This window comes from Leiobunum rupestre, chromosome 2, assembly GCF_980474605.1.
Source record: "Leiobunum rupestre chromosome 2, qqLeiRupe1.1.hap1, whole genome shotgun sequence".
NCBI classification, from domain to species: Eukaryota; Metazoa; Arthropoda; class Arachnida; order Opiliones; family Sclerosomatidae; genus Leiobunum; species Leiobunum rupestre.
Genome location: NC_143385.1, coordinates 17,721,688 through 17,747,045, shown reverse-complemented (window position 1 = coordinate 17,747,045; position 25,358 = coordinate 17,721,688). Strand labels below are relative to the sequence as shown.

Below are 25,358 nucleotides of genomic sequence, written 5' to 3'. Positions count from 1 at the left end.
CTTTATGCTCGAACAGTAAGCACCTCCCCTCTAAAAAATCCAATCATCCCAGTTCCTCATTGGTTCCCTAGAACTGACGGCGCACGCGGGTGGCGCTTTTCCTCCCCCCCTCACATGCCAGGGGAAATTCGTCCACGATACCGGCAGATCGTTTCAACCTAGTCATTATACCTGACCAAGAATGTATTTATTTATACTCAGGGAGAATGAATATGTCGAGACTATCGACGGACACGTTGAGGCCCTAACCCCGTCACGCTAAGGCGGGGGGGGGGGGGGAGGAAAAAAGGAGGGGGGTCTTATTTTTTGCGTCCTCGCAGCAGCGTTAATCGCGTCGAAAAACGTAATTTTTAATAACCAATGAGATTGCAGTATTATTTGATTTTATTAAAGCGGAGGAGCATACCGGGGGGCCCAACGGGTGGAATTGGAGCAACGCTAAAAATAATCTCGACATATTCATTCTCCCTGAGTATAAATAAATTCATTCTTGACGTAACTAAAAATAAATTCATTCTTGACGTAACTAAATATAAATTCATTCTTGACGTAACTAAAATAAATTCATTCTTGACGTAACTAAAAATAAATTCATTCTTGACTAACTAAATATAAATTCATTCTTGACGTAACTAAAAATAAATTCATTCTTGACGTAACTAAAAATAAATTCATTCTTGACGTAACTAAAAATAAATTCATTCTTGACGTAACTAAAAATAAATTCATTCTTGCCGTAACTAAAAATAAATTCATTCTTGACGTAACTAAAAATAAATTTATTCTTGACGTAACTAAAAATAAATTCATTCTTGACGTAACTAAAAATAAATTCATTCTTGACGTAACTAAAAATAAATTCATTCTTGACGTAACTAAAAATAAATTCATTCTTGACGTAACTAAAAATAAATTCATTCTTGACGTAACTAAAAATAAATTCATTCTTGACATAACTAAAAATAAATTCATTCTTGACATAACTAAAAATAAATTCATTCTTGACGTAACTAAAAATAAATTCATTCTTGACGTAACTAAATATAAATTCATTCTTGACGTAACTAAATATAAATTCATTCTTGACGTAACTAAAAATAAATTCATTCTTGACGTAACTAAATATAAATTCATTCTTGACGTAACTAAATATAAATTCATTCTTGGCGTAACTAAAAATAAATTCATTCTTGGCGTAACTAAAAATAAATTAATTCTTGACGTAACTAAAAATAAATTCATTCTTGACGCAACTAAAAATAAATTCATTCTTGACGCAACTAAAAATAAATTCATTCTTGACGTAACTAAAAATAAATTCATTCTTGACAACTAAAAATAAATTCATTCTTGACGTAACTAAATATAAATTCATTCTTGACGTAACTTAATATAAATTCATTCTTGACGTAACTAAATATAAATTCATTCTTGACGTAACTAAATATAAATTAATTCTTGACGTAACTAAATATAAATTCATTCTTGACGTAACTAAATATAAATTCATTCTTGGCATAACTAAAAATAAATTAATTCTTGACGTAACTAAAGATAAATTCATTCTTGACGCAACTAAAAATAAATTCATTCTTGACGCAACTAAAAATAAATTCATTCTTGACGTAACTAAAAATAAATTCATTCTTGACATAACTAAAAATAAATTCATTCTTGACGTAACTAAAAATAAATTCATTCTTGCCGTAACTAAAAATAAATTCATTCTGGCCGTAACTAAAAATAAATTCATTCTTGACGTAACTAAAAATAAATTCATTCATTTCAGGTTTCTGAGTAAGCTCTGCAACTTGTTTATTGTCAGTTTTCGTCTACCACCTAGCGGTAAATATATACAATTTCCAAAACCGTGGTAATTTTAACGATTTTGCTGAATTTTACTAATAACAATGAACTTCCCCAATAATGTACATCCTGAAAATTTACATTTCTAGGCAATATGGTTTTGAGAAAAAATGGATCGGGTGATCAAATTGAAACACCCTGTATGATTTATGAAAAATAATAAAAGAAGTATTGTTTTAACTTGAAAGCCTCGTCCTTGAAATGAATATGATAAGCATTTATTTCAAAGCGATATCATGTTCTAGTAAATCTAATTTCGCCGAGTTTTTCAATTTAGATTTAGTTGCATATACGTTTGGGCCTTAAGGCAAGAAAAAGCTGAATTTACAAAATGTCATTTAAGACGGCATATAAAATCCATTAGAATAAATTGAAACGAGATATAGGGTAATTGTACCTGATAATTATATTTAAGAGTCTCATTACCGTTGGAAATCGCATAATATTAGTTTCCCTGAAAATGTAATTAACTTGCTTAAATATTTCGCGTGGGACTAACCACTTGCGAATACAAACTTGAAATACTAATTTAAAATTTATAGAGGTAATACCTTGTATTAATTTATTAGTTCCCGAGTATTACCAAATATTATCGCGCATTACCAAATATTATCGCGCATTACCAAATATTATCGCGCATAACCAAATATCATCGCGCATAACCAAATATCATCGCGCATTAACAAATATTATCGCGCATTAACAAATATTATCGCGCATTACCAAATATTATCGCGCATAACCAAATATTATCGCGCATAACCAAATATTATCGCGCATTACCAAATATTATCGCGCATTACCAAATATTATCGCGCATTACCAAATATCATCGCGCATAACCAAATATTATCGCGCATTAACAAATATTATCGCGCATTACCAAATATTATCGCGCATAACCAAATATTATCGCGCATAACCAAATATCATCGCGCATAACCAAATATTATCGCGCATTACCAAATATTATCGCGCATTACCAAATATTATCGCGCATTACCAAATATTATCGCGCATTACCAAATATTATCGCGCATTACCAAATATTATCGCGCATAACCAAATATTATCGCGCATTACCAAATATTATCGCGCAAATACTCATGTACTTCGGTGTACACATTTGTCTCGCGTTTGGCTAAGTAATTTACTAACATTGTAAGTGTTCTTGCCTATTATGAACTACATGTTCTCTCAAGTATTACCAAAGAATATAAAGCCCCAGGAATGGAAGGTGTAGCTCCATCTAGTGGAACCTTTGCGCCTCTCGTTTTGAAAGAGAGACTGGGTTGCTGTAACCGTTTCCGGTTAGTCTGATTTGCTTTACCGGAAGTTTCTAGCGCAGCCAAAACACGCGGCCAATAATATCAATCCTTCCATTCCTGGGGCTTTATATTCTTTGGTATTACCAAGCACTAACGCGTTTTACCAAGTACTCTCGGTTACTACCAAGCACTAACGCGTTTTACCAAGTAGTCTCGGCTATTAACAAGTACTAACGCGTATTACCAAGTACTTTTACTTATTAATAAATACTCGCGAATAACCAAATACTCACCCGTATTACCAACTACCCTCATCTATAACAAAGTGGCATCGTGTATTACCAACTAATATCGCGTATTACCTACTGCCATCGTGTTTTACCAAGGACTCTGGCGTATTATCCAAAATTACCCTGTATTAATAAAATTAATCGTTTCTAATTAATAATGTTATATTACCACTCAATAATGTTGCAATACAGCGTATTTTTTCAATAATGTGTAATATTTAAATAGTACAAATAATTATTGTAATATCTATCATGATAAACGTTAAATGGTAAGTTAGAAATGATTTCCCAAACGCTAACGTTTTAAGATATTTTTTTAAATAAATCATGAAAAACATTGAATGGTTAATTAGAAAGAAATTTTCCTTAATTTTTAAAACGCACTTCAATAAATCTTGATAAATGTTGAATTTGAAATTTAAAACGATTTCCACAATAAACATGGTAAATGAAGTGGAAATTAACTTTTCCAAGTTAACTAATTTTTCGCCGGAAGGTAGTGTTTTGTTCAACAATTTCTCGGGAGTACGCATTGTGTCCGATGAAACAAGAATCGACGACGCAAAATTTAACTTACGATCGTGTTCCCATTTTCGGCAAAAAAGCGATTTAGGTTTCGCCGTTCAGAATAAGAAGTACTTAAATCCACTCGTTCTGGCATAGATATTATCCAGGAGCGGTTCCCTAGAAACCGTTAATTTGTCGAGCCCCCCATTACGGCATTCCTCGTCTCTCGTAATATGCGTGGCCGCCGCCAGCCGAAGATATTATCTCAACGTAAAGGGCCCTCCAGGAAGTATCTCTCGTCGTTTCTTTAAACTATGTTCGGCGGCTCATAATATTACGTAAATAAAGCTTAATTTAATACCCCGTTTTACGCAGGAAACGGATAATTATTTGATTAATCGCGACGCTTTAAAAATTTTAGAAATTAATTATGCCCCTTAATATAAAAGGACTTTGGGGCACTTAATTTATTGAGAAATCTAGTTAGTTCATTCTGGATTAACAACGCCCAAGATCACAGAACATTCATTAGAAATTTTGGCAAGATGGCTTTCATAGTTTCAAGGCAGGGAGGGAAAGGTAGATGAAATCAACCTTCCACTCGAGAGGCTAAAAATTTTGTACACCATATTTATTAAATATTTTAATTTTTTTTATGGATTATTAGATTTCCTCAATATTTGAGATAGTTTTCAATATACGACATATTGCTCAATATATATTTTCAGTTCTCAAAATATCTCCTGCGATTTTAATTTTTTCTTATATTCCTCAGATTACCAGTTTTAAAGGATAAGGATTGCATATTTACCGCTTGAATTCCTTCGAATGGACATACTACGCATCCAACTATCCAAGACGTTAACGGTGTGAGTGTAGTATGCAGTGGTATAGTGAGAGGGGCATAGATGTAGCAGTCGCCCCGGGCGTAGGTGGCTGCGGGGGGGGGGGGGGGGGGAGTGGCACCCCTGGATACCCGAAGTATTAAAACCGATTTATTAAACTCATTATTATTGAAACTCGAAAAGTACACTTATTTTAAGTTACTGATAATGATTAGGTTCCATGTGGAAACAAGGTGTATAACTGCGCGATGGAGACAGCCGGGGAAAAGCAAATTTGGGTGTTTTGCCCTGGGAGACAAATAGCTTCGCTACGCCACTGGTAGCATGTTTCCACATTTAGGTTATGTTGGGTTGGTAGGTCAGGCTGGGTTAGTTTAGGTTAGACTGGGTTGAGTTGGGTTGGGTTGGGTTTGGTTAGATTGTGTAGACTATGCAAGCCCGGACTGGCCAAATCGGCTGGTCAGTGATCGTCTGGGGCCCCCGGTTTTAAGGGGGCCCCAAATTGCTTAAATGAATTTTTTCCAAAGGTCAGACATGTTTGACGTTTCAAATGAATGTGCACGTAAAATCTGGTACACTTTAAACGTTATTTGTTGTCCTATAAATAACCATTTGGATTTTTGTTCCATACCTCCACACCGCCCGGTAAGGGTCCCCTCTTCAGTCTCTAGCCGAAGGCCCCCAAAGGAGCCAGTTCGGTCCTAAGGCTATGTTAGGTTAGGTTGTGTAGGCCATGTTAGGTTAGGTTTGGGTTGCGTTGGTAGGTTAGGTTTTAAATTATTTATTGGAAGCAGGGTAAATTAAGATTTCGTAGAGTGGCATTGGTTGTGCGCTTAATAAAAGTGCACGCCTTCCTTTCAAAATTTGGTATCAAAATGAAGTAGCTGCTGCCATTTGTGGGTTGCAATCTGACGAAGCACGTAAGAAGAACCCAGGAAGAAAGCTGATACTTAATTGTTTGGATCGTCCATCCGGACACAAATTTAAATTAATCATTGGCTGAATATTTGAATAATATCGAAAATGAATGACGAAAAGTAAATTTGTACTTCGCGTTGATTAGGAGCCAGTCGCATACTAAAAACCAATTACATATTTGAATATTCAATTCATTGGTGAATATCGCAATTTTTGATTTCTGCCAAAATCGCAAATAGAAAGCCTTAATTCTTTGTTTTGGATTCCAAGGGAAAATATATCGCAAAATTTCCATTCTTTTGATATTCCTCTCACGAAAGTATTACGAAAATCTTAACACTAAAATCAGGTATCTCACAATATCGCAAAAAAGCAAATAACAAATCTTTGATTTTTCTCCAATCAAAGTTAATATGAAAATCAAAATATCAAAACAAATATAAATTATTCTACCATTTGTTAAAAACGACGACATGAAAATCGAAATATAAGAAGTTGGCAAGCCAAAATATTCCTCTCCTCGGAAGAGTTTCTAATTTTCAGTGAAGCGTAACATGTATCCGGGGTTCTGTGGTAGAACGCTTACCTGTCGTGCAGGAGAGCTCGGGTTTGAATTCCGCCCGATACTAACGCAAATTGAACAAAAATTATACAACACCCAATGCCAAAAAGAGGGCTCTTTTAGAAAAAGCTTTTCCCTGATTCCAAAAAACTGCGAACGCAGTCATTACACTTTGCCCCGAAAATGCGTAGACGTTTGCAGCCCAGACAGACAGACACGGTGATTGTAAAACCCCTCCTCCCCTTGGAGAGGTAAAAACTAAATCCTTAATTTTCGAAAATCTATATTCCAAAATCCTCAACTTAAAATATCTTAAAATACAAAAAATTTACGGCGTTAGAAAAGAGCTTTAAAAAAAAAGAAACTCACCAACCAAAAATCTTATTACAGCGCTGCAAAACCGCGTCTTAAAGAAAGGCAAACAAACTCACAAACACCATATCCTATTATAAGTTATATAACGCAGCGAAAACGCGTCTCAATAAAGGCAAACAAACTCACAAACACCATATCCTATTATAAGTTTTATAACGCAGCGAAAACGCGTCTCAATAAAGGGAAACAAACTCACAAACACCATATCTTATTATAAGTTATATAACGCAGCGAAAACGCGTCTCAATAAAGGCAAACAAACTCACAAACACCATATCCTATTATAAGTTTTATAACGCAGCGAAAACGCGTCTCAATAAAGGGAAACAAACTCACAAACACCATATCCTATTATAAGTTTTATAACGCAGCGAAAACGCGTCTCAATAAAGGGAAACAAACTCACAAACACCATATCTTATTATAAGTTATATAACGCAGCGAAAACGCGTCTCAATAAAGGCAAACAAACTCACAAACACCATATCCTATTATAAGTTTTATAACGCAGCGAAAACGCGTCTCAATAAAGGGAAACAAACTCACAAACACCATATCTTATTATAAGTTATATAACACAGCGAAAACGCGTCTCAATAAAGGCAAACAAACTCACAAACACCATATCCTATTATAAGTTTTATAACGCAGCGAAAACGCGTCTCAATAAAGGGAAACAAACTCACAAACACCATATCTTATTATAAGTTATATAACGCAGCGAAAACGCGTCTCAATAAAGGCAAACAAACTCACAAACACCATATCCTATTATAAGTTTTATAACGCAGCGAAAACGCGTCTCAATAAAGGGAAACAAACTCACAAACACCATATCTTATTATAAGTTATATAACGCAGCGAAAACGCGTCTCAATAAAGGCAAACAAACTCACAAACACCATATCCTATTATAAGTTTTATAACGCAGCGAAAACGCGTCTCAATAAAGGGAAACAAACTCACAAACACAATATCCTATATAAGTTATATAACGCAGCGAAAACGCGTCTCAATAAAGGCAAACAAAATCACAAACACCATATCCTATTATAAGTTATATAACGCAGTGAAAACGCGTCTCAATAAGGCAAGAAAACTCGTAAACACCATATCCTATTATAAGTTTTATAACGCAGCGAAAACGCGTCTCAATAAAGGGAAACAAACTCACAAACACAATATCCAATATAAGTTATATAACGCAGCGAAAACGCGTCTCAATAAAGGCAAGAAAACTCACAAAAACAATATCGTATTATAAGTTTATATACTCAGCGAAAACGCGTCTCAAAAAAAGGCAAACAAACTCACCAACAAAATATCGATCCTTTCAATGTCCATTTTGTCTAGCTTCTCAATCTTTTCTAACTTTTCTATCATGAGCATTTTCAAGGAAAGATCGAGTCGACCAAAAAGAGAGTGTTTCGTGGCTCAGAACTTGTGGAGCGCCTAATACCGCACGAGTAGCCGACGGGTTTCGAGACAATTGACTTTCGCGAAAATCGTCAAGCAGATTATAAGCGGCGCTGAGGTGAGTGCAACTCGTCTGGTTCAGGGAATATTTCGCTTTAAACCTGTTCCCGATAGTTTACCACTTTTTACCGCGATATCATTGAAATCTGGCTTCCGATACCAATTGTTCCATTAGTCCGAGTCAGGCCCTTGATCACTTATTGGTTGCGCGCTTAAGGGCTCGCCACCCATGTGACCTTAAGGGAAACCTCACATGGACATCCCGACAGACTCCTCCTTTACGAATGTTGCCTCACTCAGCTGCTCAATTTTTATTCATAACAGAAAGCAAAATATGGTACCTCAAAAATTGTAGTTTTGACAAAATGCAAAGCTTCATGCAGCATTTCGTGATAAAATCTACAATAAAGAAAGTATTTGTACGTTTTTTATTTTTTGTTTGTACTGTGTGGAAATATTTTGTTCTTTTTTTAAACCAAATAATCTATCTGTTTTTAATATTTTTATTTTTATTTATTATTTTGGATTTTACTAATTTTGAAACATTAAGATTGATTTTTTATATTTTTTGTTTGGTATCCGTAATATAATTAATAAAGTTTTTAATGTTATCCTTATTAATAATATTTTTGCATTGACTTCCCATAAAAACGATTTTCTGCATTTACTGCAAGTAAAGTAACATTTTTTAACGTTATTTATATCTTGCTTAAAATTAGTAATTTGAAATAAATAAGTGCATTTGAATCAATAATGAAATGACACCAAGGGAAAAGTTGCAATGGGCATTAGTTTTGCCATGGCAACCGAAAATATTTTTGACAGCACAGTCTGTATATTGTCCCTATGAAAATAACAATTGATCATTTTTTACATATTTTGATCAAATTGACCAAAATTCATCAAAATATCATAAAATTAATTTCATTTGGCATTTTGATATATTTTTTTTTTTGGTTTTGAAATTTGAATTTCTTTTAAATTTTTCACAGGGGGTACCCTTAGAAGTGCTCAGGTTCCCATGTTATTTTCAATGAAAAATATACATTCTGTGTTGTCAAAAACATTTTCGGTTGCCATGGCAAAACTAATGCCCATTGCAATTTTTCCCTTGGTGAAATTTCATGTTACCATAAGGTCTACATACCCACCTAGTTTCAACCAAATCGGTGATTATCACCTCGGGTAGTCTCCTCGTTAGTTTTAATACGTACAATCTACACTTCTACAAGTTTATGTGCGTTTTATAAACAAATTGAGTTACCATATTTTTGCATTCTCATGACGCAATTTAGCCCGCAAACTTTCAAATTTCTTTTAATACCAAAGCTACGAAATGAAACTTCGCATTTCGCATTAAAGTTATTTATGATAAAAAAACGTTTCATATACATCATATTTTATCGCCGCCATTTTCGAAAAACAACACATTTAAATGTTTTAACTGGGTTATTGGCTGCGCTGTTTTTGGCCCGGGGCAGGAACTAGAGAATACGATAGTCATTAAATGGGCCCGTCATTTAATTGGCCCCAATGATAATAAGTCGCTCGCTACCGTCAAGAATACCTTTCGAATTTCAAATGACGAGGAAGAAGTAAAGTTGTGTTGAGATGGAATCCCCCAAACAGAACAGGTAAAATTTGGTTTTGATCGGCTATATTCAAATTTAAATGCATTATTTGCGTCTAAAATTTTACCATAGGGATGTAAATACCGGAGGGCCGCTACACTCAGTTTCGCCCATGTATTTCGCTCGGGGCCACGAGATCTCTAAGCAGGGCCGTATTAAGACTTTATTGGGCCCCAGGCCCAAGTTAATTTTTGGTGCCCCCTTCAATAGTGAGCGACGCGTGCTAGGCGCTTCCTCAATTTATAATTGAGAAATGGAAGGAAAATTAATTTTGCTGCCCAATTTAGTATGTCGCCAGGGGCTAGACGGCAGTCCGTCAGAGAATGTGACAATAAAACGTTGTTGGTTCATAGGGGTGGACGCATTTACTAAAATTACTCCGGAAAATATTTTGTGAAAAGCAAATGATTAAAGTTTTGTACTTTTATTTTTTTCGAACCCTCTTGGTGCCCCTTGTAGGCTTGGTGCCCTAGGCCCAGGCCTATTCGGCCTATTGGTTAATCCGGCACTGCCTCTAAGCTCGGCCCTGACTCGCACCCCGTTTTCTCTGTTCTCCCTTCTTTTTAATGCCGTTTTTCTTTGCTCTTCTCGTCTACACTCTGGTTTTACCTTCTCCCTCATGCGCTTTACTCTGTTGTTCCCCTTTTTATACATGCCCTTCTGGAAACGGACCGATGGACTGCGACCGACAAACATCTTTCCATTGAGAGTTACGCTCAAAATCTTGTGTAGAGAGTTGCACGAAGGGATTTTCACCACCCTCCTAAGCAGTTTCACCCGGTGACTGGGACTTAAACAAATAACTCCAAAATTTCATACAACAGATGTGATCAACAAGAAGTGTAATATGAATATCAATGTTAAAATTATTAAAGGCTGGTATAAAAAGTGCATATAGTCAGTTGCAGGCTAAGAAAGACAAAATATATAGTACAGTCGGCGGAAGGATACCTCAGACCATTTCCGGCCAGTCGACCGCGCGTAATCTAAATTTGACCACTTTACGGTCAATTTCAAATTTCGTGAGTTTCATCGTTTTTTCGCGCCATCTATGAACCGAAATTGGAATCTATTTTTTAATTTCATGTTGTCATGAGTTTTATTACCGAATACAGCTAAAGAAGGTTCGATAATTGAAGCTCCAAATATTTTAAATAGCCCAAGAGGTTACTATAAAAAGCATGATAAAGGTTTATTGTTAACAAGTAAAGAGAAAAATTTAATTTTAAACGTCTATAGCTCATTAAGACAACGTTACCCCCAAGAAAGCGTGGTAACTATTTTAAAAGAAACTGCCGATTTAACTGGTAAGACGTAGAAATAAATTTACAAAAATTAATAATTATACATACTATTTTAAATTTAAGAATGATAGGAATGCCTTATCTTTTAAATTTGCTCGCCACCACAATTATGAAATTAAAAAATTAAGATTCCAATTTCGGTCTCTAGATTGCGCTTAAAGACGACAAAAAGAGCAAAATTCGAATTTGACCGTAAAATGGCCAAATTCAAATTTCACGTGGTGGAATGACCGGAAACGATCTGAGGCATCCTTGCGCCGATTGTACTATATATTTTGTCTTTCTTAGCCTGCAACTCACTATAGTAGAGACGTATCCGCCAAGAAATTAAAATGAAACATGTAACTTCTGGAGGCTCGAGACAGTTTTCAACGAATTTGTACATTACGAATCACGACTCAAAATATACCAAACTGTATTATTTCGTATTTGGATTAAAACACCACAAAATTGTTTAAAATTTAATTATTTTCCAGCGCTAGTCTCCAGAAATAGGACAGGAAAAATTACAAATTATAATACCACTAGGTAAGGAAGGTGAGAAGCTAATTCAAATTCGAACTGAGTTTTTGAAATGATTTTGGGGTCGTATGAGCAGCGGAAGCGTGCAAAGATTTCACGCGAAAATTACTTCTCTATATATAATACACTTCTGGTCATACTATATTAACAAGCGCTTATTCTTCATCTTGGTACAGTGAGTATTTTGTTAGTAATAGTCTTTACTATTATCATAGACCAAGTAAGGTAATACCCTTACATGGTCTATGCTATTATCGAAACACCTCAAAAACCAAAACTTTATTTCGTTGCTCCAGAAAAAAAAGAAAGATCAAGCAACTTTTATTCGCACCGAAACCTCTCTTCACTGAAAAAGGGGAACTACATGGCCTTGAGAAGAGACATCCGAAGATAGAATTTAAAAAAGTGTTAATTCTGCTAGGGGGCCGTTCACAAATTACTAAATGTTACAATAGTCTTATAGTCGATAATTCAAAATAACGGTAAAAAATGCCGCCGATCAGTTTATTAAAATATTTTCGGCAGCGTAATCGTCGGCCATTTTCGGTATGCAGATACAGGCCGGAAGGCAGGCAAGGCTGGCAGATTTCGATAGACCGAAACAGGCCAACTCTCTCAAATGTTTTCGTTTTCAAAACAAACATTTTGCGGCGTAACTATAGACTAACACTATAGGTTTCTAGAGGGTAAAATAAATAAATAGGCTTAATATGTAATTGAATTACTTTGTGATGGTGCTTATTTAATTGAGGGGTTTTCCTGATTTGTGAACAAATTTAGGGCGTTTTGCGTGACGTAATTTCTGAACAATCCCTATTTTACTAGTACCTTCAAAAACAAACATTTTAGGAAGGTTAGGCCAAAGAATTTAGACCCCAGGAATGGAAAGAAAAACCGTTAATGTCTCAGTTTCGAGTTGACGGGAGAGCTTCCGGCTAGGCGAATCAATAGAACCGGAAATAAGCCTGTCAACCTAGGTATGCCTTTGGAGGCTAGGGACAAGCAAATTATACTAGGTGGAGCTGCAGTTTCCATTCCTGGGGTCTAAATTCTTTGGTTAGGCGCTACCGCTTTTGATGTCACACTTCTTCCAGGTGTCACGGCTATTTTAAGGTTTGTATTTCCCACGAGTAACAGAAATTAAAAAAAAGGCTCAGAAATTACTTTGCCTTTATGTTATTTAATTTATAATTTAAATAATATAAAGTTAATGATTCTAAATAACCCCAAAAAATAAACCGTTTTATCAAGTAACAAAATACGATTGTGGCTGATAAGGAAATACATTTTTATCTATAGGAATTTTATGGTCTTATTACGTCAGAAAATAGTGTAAAAAAACCATAATCAAGTAAAGTTCAGAGAATTCTGGTCGAGAATAGTTCTATTTCTTTGATTATGCCAAATTGACGCTCTTGGTAAAACCCAAAATAAGAGAAAAGGGGTTCTTGTCAGAATTTGGGAAACATTGATCAAACATAAGTAACATAATAATAATAAGTATGACACTTTCTATTGTTGTAACGCCGGCTTCCTGACCGAACCTCTTTTCGACATTGATATTCTCGCCAAGCCACGATATGAATTTGCCCTCGAATGTTATCGTACTTGGTTGTAGTATATTTTGGCTTCAGCATCTTTTAGACACTATAGGGGCTTCTGTGCTAAACTAAATCTAGAGCGCAAACACTGAATATCAGTTTAGTGATAAATGTTGTAAATTTTTATAGTACAAATTTTATTTAAGAAGAATATTTTAATTATTTTTTTAGAAGCTTTTATGTAAATAAATAAATAATAATAATCAGCTAGGCTAATACCCAAGGCACCACCCTAGGCCTAAGTCATCGAGCGACTTTTAAAGCCTTTTAATTCAGGTGGCCGGGTTACAATGCGTAGGAGGGTGCAAGCCACGCGAGCCAACAGCTCCCTACACTAACTATTACCGTTAACCTCAACAAGTTTTTATGGAAGGGGAAACCGAAGATCTCGGGGGAAAACCCCTTAAACCAGTGGGGAGAGAACTATATTATGAATGTTTAAATATGGTACTATTGTTGTGTATATTATGAATGTTTAAATATGGTACTATTGTTGTGTATATTATGAATGTTTAAATATGGTACTATTGTTGTGTATATTATGAATGTTTAAATATGGTACTATTGTTGTGTATATTATGAATGTTTAAATATGGTACTATTGTTGTGTATATTATGAATGTTTAAATATGGTACTATTGTTGTGTATATTATGAATGTTTAAATATGGTACTATTGTTGTGTATATTATGTATGTTTAAATATTGTACTATTGTTGTGAATATGAATGTTTAAATATTTTACTATTGTTGTGAAAATCCTTGAAGGTATGTCTGCACATTCAACATTTCATTCATTCATTATTTAAAGGCGTTTGCCAATTCAAAATAAAATTTCGAAATGCGTCTTTTAACCATCCAAGAAACATATTTAGAAAATACTTATACTACTTCAAAATCATTTAATAATCATAAATAAGGGTAAACATTTTCCCCAATTTTTGTTCAATCCAAAAGATGCGTTTTACTATTTACAAAATTTACTGCACTTTAAGCCTTGGCAATTTAAGTAGTCAATTTTGAAAACGTTACCCATCTAAATAATTTCTGAGTGGTGGCACGTTTTAATTAACACGTGCGTCGCGCACTCTTACTAAGACGAATCGGCAAAGCTTCCTAGTGTTGTGTAGCGCCATTTATATTAAATTATATATATCAAATGAGAATTCTCAATAATGTATTATCTATATGTACTTACTTTTGAAATAAAATTTCCTTTGCTTTTAATATTACATTACAACACATCCAATAATTAAGTTACGCAGAAATCTCAGTATACTGTGTTGAAATCCTAATGCACTTTGATTCAAAATGTACTTAAAAGGGGTTTGCAATTTCATATACAGTTGTCTCAGCCCCGATTACATGTATAAATAATTACCCAATGTACCCGAATCATTTCATAGTGATGCCCCGACGTTAAGCCATGAACAGAGTCTCAGGCTATTTTACGTTCTAAGAAAATTTCCTATTTTTATAAAGTGGGCAATCCACGCTTGTGTTTTGGGAAAATATTTTTTAGGTGATTTTATTTCTACATATAAAAACCCGTGAAGCAATAATGATATTTTGGTAAATTACCACCTGTCGAAAATTTGCCACTGTAATTTATTTAATTTACTCAAAACTGGGAACCTTAAATTAAGCTCTTAGAAAACTACCAAAACATTTAAAGGGTATGAAGTAAGTCCTAAGAAATGTCTAGCTTCACTTTTTATTTTTCAGAATGAATAGCAGGTTCACCGTAAAGCCATTTTTAATTATTTTCCTAAATAGATAAGCCAAAGTCCCGTGATCGATTTACAAACCGTATTATTTTGAAAGATTAAATAAGAAATACTAAAAAAAATGCTATTTCATCAGATCAGTTTTTTTAGAGTTTCATAGATTTGTTTTTGTTCAATTTATCATGTTTCGATTTCATTAGATTTTTCGGGGTAGTTGCGAACGTGTGACTGTTAATCTCATTTTAAAGCACTGGCTTTCAAAACTCGCCACTTTTTAGATAAATAAATATTTAAATTAGATTGCTTTAAAGAGGTATTGACGAGTATTTAACAGGTGAAAAATTTGGTGGTAAATAACATTTTGGGATAGCCGTAAATATTGCAGAAAATAGTAAATAATAAATTAGCAACAATTATTTTGATATTAAATTTAAAACGAAATTTATTAGTTACTCGGTGAAATTCTTCACGGTTTTATTTGAATTATAAATTATTATTATTATTATTCACTATTAATTACCGAAATGCCGTCATTCAATAATATTTACCAAAGTACCACCATTAACCATTATTTACCTAATTACCGCGTCAATTGCTAATATTTATCGAAATACCGTCTTTTACCATTATTTACCGAATTACCGTCATTCATTATTAATTACCGAAATACCATCATTCACTATTATTTAACAAAATACCGTCTTTTACCATTATTTACCGATATATAGTCATTTACCGTTTTTTACCTAATTACCGTCATTCACTATTATTTTCCGAAATACCAACATTTACCATTATATACCGATATAAAGTCACTTACCATTATTTATCTGATTACCGGCATTTGCTATTATTTACCAAAATACCGCCTTTTACCGTTATTTACCGAAATACCACCTCTTTCCATTTTTTACCGAAATAAAATCATTTACCATCATTGACCGAAATATAGTCATTTACCATTACTTAGCAGAATACCGCCATTTACCAATTTACCATAATTTACCGATATACAGTGGTATGCACAGTATTCGAAAAAAAAGTTGTGTTTTTGGAACGGTGGGTAAAAGTATCTCAGTAAACCAAATGAAATTGAAGATAAAAAAGCATTTATTGAACAAAACTGTGGAAACGTGATAGCTACAGCCTAGGAGGATTCAAGTGTACCTGGAGAAGAATTCGGGGGGCCACGGGAGAGGCTGCTCAAAGCCTCAAACCCTTGGACATAAAAGTACAACGGAGCCATCTAGTGGGGAAAATGTGAGCTATGACCACGTGTTTGGTTTAGGAACTGGATAAAAAAATTATATTTTTATGGCACCTAGAATCGCTACGACAGTTGTCAAAGCAACAATATTTCCCCATAATTAAATTTAAAACTTAACATTCATTGCAACTTTCTTTGAAATTATATAGTTTTCTGGCAACTTTCTTCGACGTGGCCTAAGCTATAAACAGTTTAAGTTCGAAATACTGACGAATGTTTTGGTAACTCCTAGGTTACTTTGAAGCTTTGTTGGTGGCGCTAAAAACGTGATGTCGAGGCATTGGTCGGGGGAATACAAATTTCTTGTCCAGGTACACTTGAATCCTCCTAGCTACAGTGTGTCAGAATTTATAGCCCGGTGTACCTAGTAACAGAGACGATACCACCGGAGGCCTATCATCATAGTGCCCTACGCCAGCGTCCACCTAGCCCGGACATGTGACAAAACCAGCGTGGGTAGTAGTACCCTACTACTGATGGTCGCACCTTTGACGCGAGCCACTCAACCCAGCAGAAGGTGCAGCAATGGGTGGACCAATTCCCACTTCCCACATAGCAGTGGGATTAAGAGGGGATGCTGTAGCAACCCCAGCCGACACCCTACCTACGTAGGTAAGGAGCCAAACCCTTTGGAGAGAGCTCCTAAAGGGGAACGACGAGCACACAGCAGCCCAAGTAACCCGGCACAGCTGGCACCGGAGATCCCGGTGTTTCTCCAAAAGGCCGGGAAACAGGACCGCCGTGCCCTCATACGGAGGCCCGCCGCCCCACAGCAGGCTACCCAATCCGCCGAGGCGGCCAGCTTGCCTGGACCCTCTCCGTTAGCCTGAACCGAAGACACAGTAAATCAGTCGTATCATTTCTGGTTTAAATCCTGCTCCATCTTGGAAAACGGCAGAAACATGTATATTTGAATTGTAGTATGTTTCAGGTTGGATAAAGTATACACTACTCGGAAATGATTTTAATTAGCTAATTGATTATATATAAATGAATAAATATTAATATTAAAAACACACTCTTACTCAGTTCAATAGATGTATGGTAAATAAATGAAAAATCCTAATTTAATCTAGCAGCTTAAATATCGTTTGCGGCGAAATCACGGGATTTGACTTATCGAATTAGGATAATAGCTCAAACTCACAAAAGTGAGGAAGAAACTAGAAGGTCGTTGATTTAAATGTTTAAAAATGGTTGATTTTTTATAGGTTGTGTTTACCGAGCGTTGTCCTCGGAATTACATACGGCCTTTCCAAAATTCCAAAACGTAAAAGTTCATTCTTTAAGCGCAATTGAAATATTACTTCAACTTCGAACACATGGCCTACTAAATGAACACGTACAGTGCTTTGAAGTAGGACAGATATTAAAAATGCAGTAAAAGTGACCACCAAAATGTAACGGAGTTTGAGCAAATTAATTGAAACGTAAACTTCGGAATGCTTCGACAACAATGTCAAGTTAGCCAGACGAAACGTCTGCCAAGCATTACGTCAATATAGATGTTTCCCGTTCATTATGTAGGGATACTTAATCACCCTAATTAGAGAGCTGATTAAGATTCCGCGAAATCAGTACGCTTACTAAGAGCTGGAACATTCGTTCACACGCAAAGCGCAAATGCTTCCGGCATTTTCCCAAGTAGAAAGTCGGCGCTCTAAATATTCAAGAAAAAAGACAAGCAATTATCATTATAAATCAAACTTTCCCGCGGACGGTATAATAATAACGCGCGATAGATTACAAGCTACCATTGGTTAATATATTAAAAATTTAGCAAAAAGGGGTCACTCGTAACGTAAACGATAACCTTGCGCGGTTTGGTATGACCTTCCGTAATTGATAAAGGTCGTTTCGTATGGAAAAAAATTGTATTACATTTGATCTTCTAATAGATACATTTCATCAAAGTTACGATTTAATTATAGTAGATCCCAATGGATTAGGATCAAATGTTGAGAAGAAACAAGACGAGTAAGTATTTATTTCATTGGAAATCCAAATACAACAGTATGAGCAAGCCCACAATCTTTTTACGGAATTTTGAGAAAACAATTATTAACTTAAATAGTTAAATGAAGACATGAGCTTTATATAAGAATTGATATATTCGCGAGTATTAGTGATAACAAACTGATAACAAAAATCAAAGTCAAATGTAAATAATTATCAACATTAAAATTGGGTTTTTTAAATAACTCTTTATAACCACGTATTTCATGCATAAATTTTTCTATATGGTATAATTAAATACTTATCCTTTAATTGTTGACAAAAAAAAACAATAGATTTACAAACCAATTAAAAAACATTTTCTAGTCTCTAACCCAAAACCATGCACTGCCAATAAAAGTTATCTTACAATTTATAAATTCCTATTAACATTAGAATGCATATTTGTATTGACCTTCAATAGCTCAAGTCGTTTCAAAGAAATAATGATTGCAAGTGGTAGTTCCCGATAGAAATTTCCTAGAGAGCATCCACGATGGGAATTACCATAAGCCTCAGGGTCGCAGTCGAGATTTACACACCTCTTTCTTCTTTGATAACTAATTCAATTGAATTCAAGGAAACGAAATGTTCCACCTTTTACAACGAATAAGTACCCAGAAATGAGGCTAAATTGATGGCTAAATAACCCTAATTATATCGTCGATACTTTGATGGTCATTCCGCGGTTGTTATAAAAGCCCTTCATTTTTTTCGGGCCATTTTTCCCCCCCAATTGTATCGTTGTTACGAGTTCTGCTTTCGGAGAAAATTGGGAATGATAGCCTTTGGAAATTTCGATTGTATATTTGGGTTTTTGCATATTTTCAAATCCATTTGGAAACCTTTTCGCAATAACATTGTCAATAAGGCAATATACTTTTAGAGAGTATTATTAGAGATTGGCGTTCAAGTTTTTTTTACTTCGATATAAAAACCTTTTAATTTTAAAGTTAAAACCAATTTTCTTATTCGAGGCATTCGATTAGAACCTTTATTTTTCGTATGATCGTTAAAAGGTATAATATAGTTTAGAAATTTCCAGAATATAATTACGTTGTCGCAATATAATAATTAAAGACTGACATTTAGAAGAAAGGAAAACATTATAATTTTTTTTTGTCGAACTGCATATTCTTGACGTCGCATCGCCAGACACAATTGTTACTGGATTCAATTCAATTCAATTAATTTATTTGCGATTTACATTGGGAAGTATAAGATTTAGAAATAAAGGGCCAAGTCATCGAGCGACTTATAGCCCTTGCAAGCAATGCTTTATGAAAACTTAACACGAAAACAGCAAAACTAAGAAACCAAAGGGTAATAACAACAAATAAAAAAGAAAATTAATATTACGTACTAAAAATATTTCGCTAATATTAGATCTTTGATGGGTTTTTTTTGACAGCAATTATAAATAGTACGACATTCTTTTATAAAGTCGTAAATCATATTGAATTTTTTAGCAAACAATGTGGTAGGGATAAATTATTATAGTTCCTGGTTAACCTTGTTGAGGAATTAAATTTAAATAATGGCGCTTTCTCGTAAGTTAGATTCAAAGTTCTAATCAAAAAGTTCAAAACTTTTATAGTTTAAAAAATGCCCATAATCCGTAGTTTTCATGGAATATTTTTAATAAGTAATAGCTCTTTCTATAAAATAATATACACGCATACATGTATAAAAAGTGTTATTTTTTGGAGCGCGCGCTTCCTAAAATTTCCGTGTAGAGGGTCTCGTGCCTTTTCGCGCGAGCTCAACAAAAACAAAAATATGCGCGCGCTCTCTAACTTTAATTGCACGATGAATCTAACGTCATCACGTGACCACTCGTATTTTATATAAAGAGCTATGGGTCATGCTATCCAGTTCACTCCTTTCCAACAAGAAATTCCATTATATTCAGTTTTGATTGGAAGATATAGTACAACATGAGTTCTACGTTTTCCGGCCCTACAATGGGGTGTATTCGTGTTATTATTATCATCTGCTATTGTCTCTGCTATACCATTTCCCGCATAAAAGATAGAATTAGGTTTCTCATGTCAAAATTACTTATGTTATTAAGGAAAAACAAAATATGCTCGTTGCTATTTGAATATTACAAAAATGACATATTGAGCAGACGACGGGTCAAAGATCTCAAAGTTCGTCGTCGTCAGTCGCGTCACGGAATAACTCACTTTCATTGGTTGGATTTTAAATCGGTAACCTACCAAAGGCTCCCAACACGTGTACCAACTTTTTCTGTCCACACTGCTTATTTAATGGCCAAATAATTACACAAATTTGGTGAAGAAACTTCAGGCCTTTTCACACAACTATATGAGTCCACTTGAGTTTAGTCAACTAGTTGGTTCGTGTTAATAAAAGTTCGGTGAGTTGATCCACCAAAAAAGTACGCGAGAAAAAAATGGATCAATGATCCATTTTTGCTGACTCAGCATTTTTATTTGAAAAGTTGGCTCGTGTGAAAAGGTCTTGAGTGTTTTTTAAAGGTTGTATAATCTGAATGTTCTTTAAAGATCCCTAGCTTTTGATTGTTTGTGTTATTTTCAGAAAGTTTTATATGCAAAATACAATAAGCGGTTCAATAAATGACCTTCTCTTTTGACACAAGTGGATCTCTGAATGAAATATTTCCTGTTAGTTAAGTGATTCACCTGGCTAACCAAAAAAGCCAACTTCAATCCATACGCAAGTCAAATCAAGTTAACTAAGATCTACATGCACTCTGTAAACTCAAATTTTTAAATAAGGCTGGTTTCAATTTTTCAAAATACAAAAAGGGAGTGATGACGAGCGTTTACGAAAAAATATCGGCTTACGCCTAACGAATTTATTTTTTCCGTTAGGGCTAACATAAGTTTTTCACGTCCCTGCTATGTGAATTATTACTTCCTAGAGAATCACTGAATGGCTTTTATTGAAGCATCTATCAAGTTAAATTGAGATTTCAAAGTATATTGCAGAGTAAATATCAATGAAATTTTATGGCACATATTAAAAAAAATTTTCAAGTGGTAAACAATTTAAATTGAACAGCCTATTTTTGTCACGTAGGTGTTACTCAAAAAAAGTTTTAACTTGTAGGAAAATTTTATAATAAGAAATGTTGACTTCTAAGCCCCCTAAATCTGAAATAACAATAGGTAAAATTCATTGTGAACAGAGACCTGTAATATAAAATATAATTGTTCCTACATCCTTTTCTTAACCGAATCAAACGGTTCTTAATTGAATCTTTTTTATAAACTTCCTTTAATCTTACGTAAGAATCCAGCCGATTGGGGCGTAGAAAGCCCATTTCAATACCAAAATCGGAACCGGTTTCGGCAAATTACCTTGGAACAAATAAGGGTCCTTGCATGTCATATCAACTCCAAAACTAACCATTAAGTACCCTTAATTATGAAAATTCCAAGATTTAGTACGTGATGTACTATCATTTAAAAAAAACCAAACATATCAGGAACATAACCTTCGACAAACCAGTTTTTCACCAATATTATCGTATTTCTTCTACGTATTACTTTAGCGATTACAAACGCGGTAAAATTAAAAATATTTAATTTAATTTTTATTAACTTAAAATGGTGTGTATCCTGGTTTAGCTTCGGTTAACGGTTTGTTAATTACGGTTAACCAAACATTTAGTTTTGTTCAAATTTAAGTTTCAACAGTCAATCAAATTGACGAATTCCAATGGGTGGGCACTTTTCATAAATTCAATGTCCAATAGCTTAGACCTAATGTTGAAAAAGCCAATTTTTGAGGTGGGCCCGTCTCATTCATGGGTGGGCACTTTTGGTACGAAAAAAAAACTGGGTGGGCACTTTTGGGGGCGCGATTTTTGTGGGTGGGCACTTCGTGTATATTCTTAGTTCGTGCTATTTCAAGGTGGGCCCGTTGTCCGGTGTGGAACATTATTGGTTGCTTTTGAAATTTGAAGTGAGGAATTTAGAGGTACGTTCTCAAATAAGAACTAACGTTATGGTTTTTAGGAGTATTTCGAAAATGGTACAGGCCTTCGGCGAAAAATTGAGAGGTTAAGCTCTCTAGACGTTTGAACAACAACGGGATCATTTAGACAGTTCTTGTTACAAATAAAACTTAATAGTACAATTTCGAAGTTGAAAAATTTAAAAAACGTGATGGCCAGTTGTTTTTCTAACAAGATGAATATTAAAAATATTTAAATTTAAAATTGTACTAAGACTTGTAACTGTATTCGTTTTCGTTAGCCGTCGAACGTCCAGATTATCCCGGCGTTTTCGTTTAAACGTCTAGAGTACTTCGCTTAACTTCGCTAATACGCTAATAGCATTGATGGACCAGGGAAGTTTGCTAGACGGCAACCGCAGAAATATCGTTTCCCGGAGGGCAGTTTCACAAATTTTGGAGTATCTTTGCGGTTGGAGGCAAAAACGGCACACCCTTGTGACGTACATTACCAATAAGAATACGAAATACATGGACAGCTATTAAATTTGTTTGACTTAAAAGTAGGTTTTTTATACAACATTATCAAGGGCAAATCCTCGAATTTTAGTTTCCTGGCATTTTGGCAGCCGCCGTTTAAAAGATTAAGCGTACGCAATGACACGTGTAGACAGAACGCCTAAACGGTGCCTAATTTCAATAGGAAATTTCAAATAATCCTAATTATCTTTTTTCGCAGAGCTGTCATAGACTTCCAAGTAGTCATTTTGTATTTCGTATTACCATATCGTCTAGTTTTGGAGTTTTTAGCGTTGGTTGCTATGTAAACTTAAAAGAATAAAGTCTAGATGAGTGTGGAACAACAAAATAAACTAAATTTATTGCTGTCGTACGCTTTTTACAGTGTAAATTTCACTGGGCCAAAAATGGCATGACGGTGCCCTTCGAAGCAAAAGATCCCCGTTAGGCCTAATAACAGATTTTTGCTTCCACCATCGCCGCCATGGCGTTTTTGTCTTAAGCTCTCAATTAAAATCGACAGACACGGAATAATAATTCATTTATGCAGACGGGGTCTATCGCGCAATCAATGTCATCGAAAAATATAAAACGTTAATTATATTTTCATTCTTATTTATAAATATTTATAATCGCGCAGTTTACAGAGAAAGATTTTTCCTTGGCCAATAAGTTATATGATTCGGAGAAAAAAATATGTTTTCCGATAACCACATCATTTGAATATATATATATATATGAAATAGGACAATTAGCTCTAACGAACAATAAATTGGAAGGAAACCTAGGCGTGCGCAGGGGTAGGGCATATCATATCTTCAGACTTAAAACTCGAGCCTAAATTCCACGCAACACACCCTTTATCTGTAGCACTAGGTGGAGTGAAAACTGTTTTGTAGTTGTGAGTGATGTTAGGTATGTTTGTAAGTATGCATGTAGATAGGTAGGTTTTTAAAGTAAGTGTGTAGGTAGGTTTGTATGTACACAGGCTTCTTTGTAGGTGTTAAGGCAGTTTTTAAAGTACCCACGTAGGTAGGTAGTTTAATGTACATGTAGGTAGGCTGTAATTTACGTAGGCTGGTATGCTAGGTGTGTATGCATTTATCATAGATATGTATGCATGCATGGCAGGTGTGTATGAATTTACGGTAGGTGCGTATATATGTATGGTAGGTGTGTATGCATGTATGATGGGAGTGTATGCATTTATGGTAGTTTGTATGCATTTATAGCAGGTTTGTATGAATTTAAGGTATGTGTGTATGGGTGTATGGTAGGTGTGTATGCATGTATGATGGGAGTGTATGCATTTACGGTAGGTGTGTATGTATTTACGGTAGGGGTGTATGCATTTACGGTAGGTGTGTATGCGTGTATGGTAGGTGCGTATGCATGTATCATAGTTGTAAATGCATGTATGTAGGTGCGTATGCATGGATGATTGTAAGTTTGAATTTACACTACGAAGTACATAACATTTGGGTTAGTGCTGATAAATTGTTCTTGAGCGAAAACTACTCTGCAGCTGTCGTAAAATCATGATCATTATATAAATTTTCAAATATTAAAATTATATCATTTCCAAGTCACCCAAACCGTTGTCTTATTTCAATTTATAAAATCTTTTGAAAAGTCTATGAAAATAAACATAATGTTTAATCCTTTTATAGTATAGAAATTACGAAAACTCATACTGTGAGCAAAGTTTGGGGCTACAGAAAAATATTTCCGCGGAAAACGTTCTAGAGTTTAATTTTTATTTAAAAATACATGTACACATTAATACTTCTAGCCTGTTACGCGTCTAAATTAAACAATTCGTCTGCTACAAGCCTACACTAAAAAAACAACTCCCAACTTAAGGTTTTAAGACAGCTGTGCAGGGGCGGATTAACCCTTTCGGCGCCTCTAGGCACAGAAAAATTTGGCGCCCCATGGCATTGTCTAAAGGCTTGGTCAGCTAAGTAGGGACCAGCCAAGTACTTAGACCGTGGAGCTTTATCAGAGTTTTGGCGCCCCTAGAAAAATGCCGCCCTAGGCACGTGCCTACTCTGCCTAATGGTTAATATGCCCCTGCAGCTATGACTTTTCACCAAATCCGATCGCGTAAGACATTTAACTTTTGAGGTGGAGTAGAAAGTGTAGCCAAAATTCCAGTTGCACGAATTCAGTTTAATGGCGAGTTTCTCTCAATTTCATTAGTCGAAACTAGCATTCAAATCAACTTAAACTCGGTATATCTGACCGACGATTTAATTTGGAAAAATGTTGAAAGTATCCACCTAATCTATTCGCTCTTCAAAGAGCTCGACATTGACAAGTTCACACCAGAGCGAGTAATCTTCATAACTGTCCTTCTTCATAACTGTCCTAATAACTCTGAAAAGTATTTTTTTTAAATACATTTTATTTGGGCTTTTTGTTTACTAAATGTAACCATAAAAACTGTTAAAAGTACGTATTATTTATCAGTTTCAACCGATACTTCAATAAAAATTAGATTGCGATAAAATTAAGTGTTGCTTGTCTTGTTTTCACAATTAAATTTAATTAGTGATGGGTATTCTCCTCACACTGTGGGATCAGTGAGAACAGTTGTGATACTCCAAACTTCAACATTTTATTTCTCCCATAACGAGGAGAAGATCATATAAGATTTTCAGAAAAAAGTAATTGAAGTGTGGCAGAGGTTAGCGAAACGAGATGAAAGGAGAAGAACCAAAATTAGTGTACGTTGG

General features: G+C 34.9%; 1 protein-coding gene across 3 annotated transcripts in view; it reads right to left on the bottom strand.

Moving 5' to 3' along the window:
- The window catches only part of ple (tyrosine hydroxylase ple), a 60,028-nt gene that overhangs the window by 23,765 nt on the left and 10,905 nt on the right, over positions 1 to 25,358 (bottom strand). Inside the window, exon 1 of one of the 3 annotated variants that reach the window (XM_090164678.1) lies at positions 7,946 to 8,377. The exons of 1 other annotated variant lie outside the window; for it this stretch is intronic. In XM_090164678.1, coding sequence (XP_090020804.1) covers positions 7,946 to 8,020 — 75 coding nt within the window. In that variant the 5' untranslated portion in view covers positions 8,021 to 8,377. Of the gene's footprint in view, positions 1 to 6,687; positions 6,727 to 7,945; positions 8,378 to 25,358 lie in introns of those variants that run through there. One more of the 3 variants, XM_090164680.1, reaches the window with a different exon arrangement.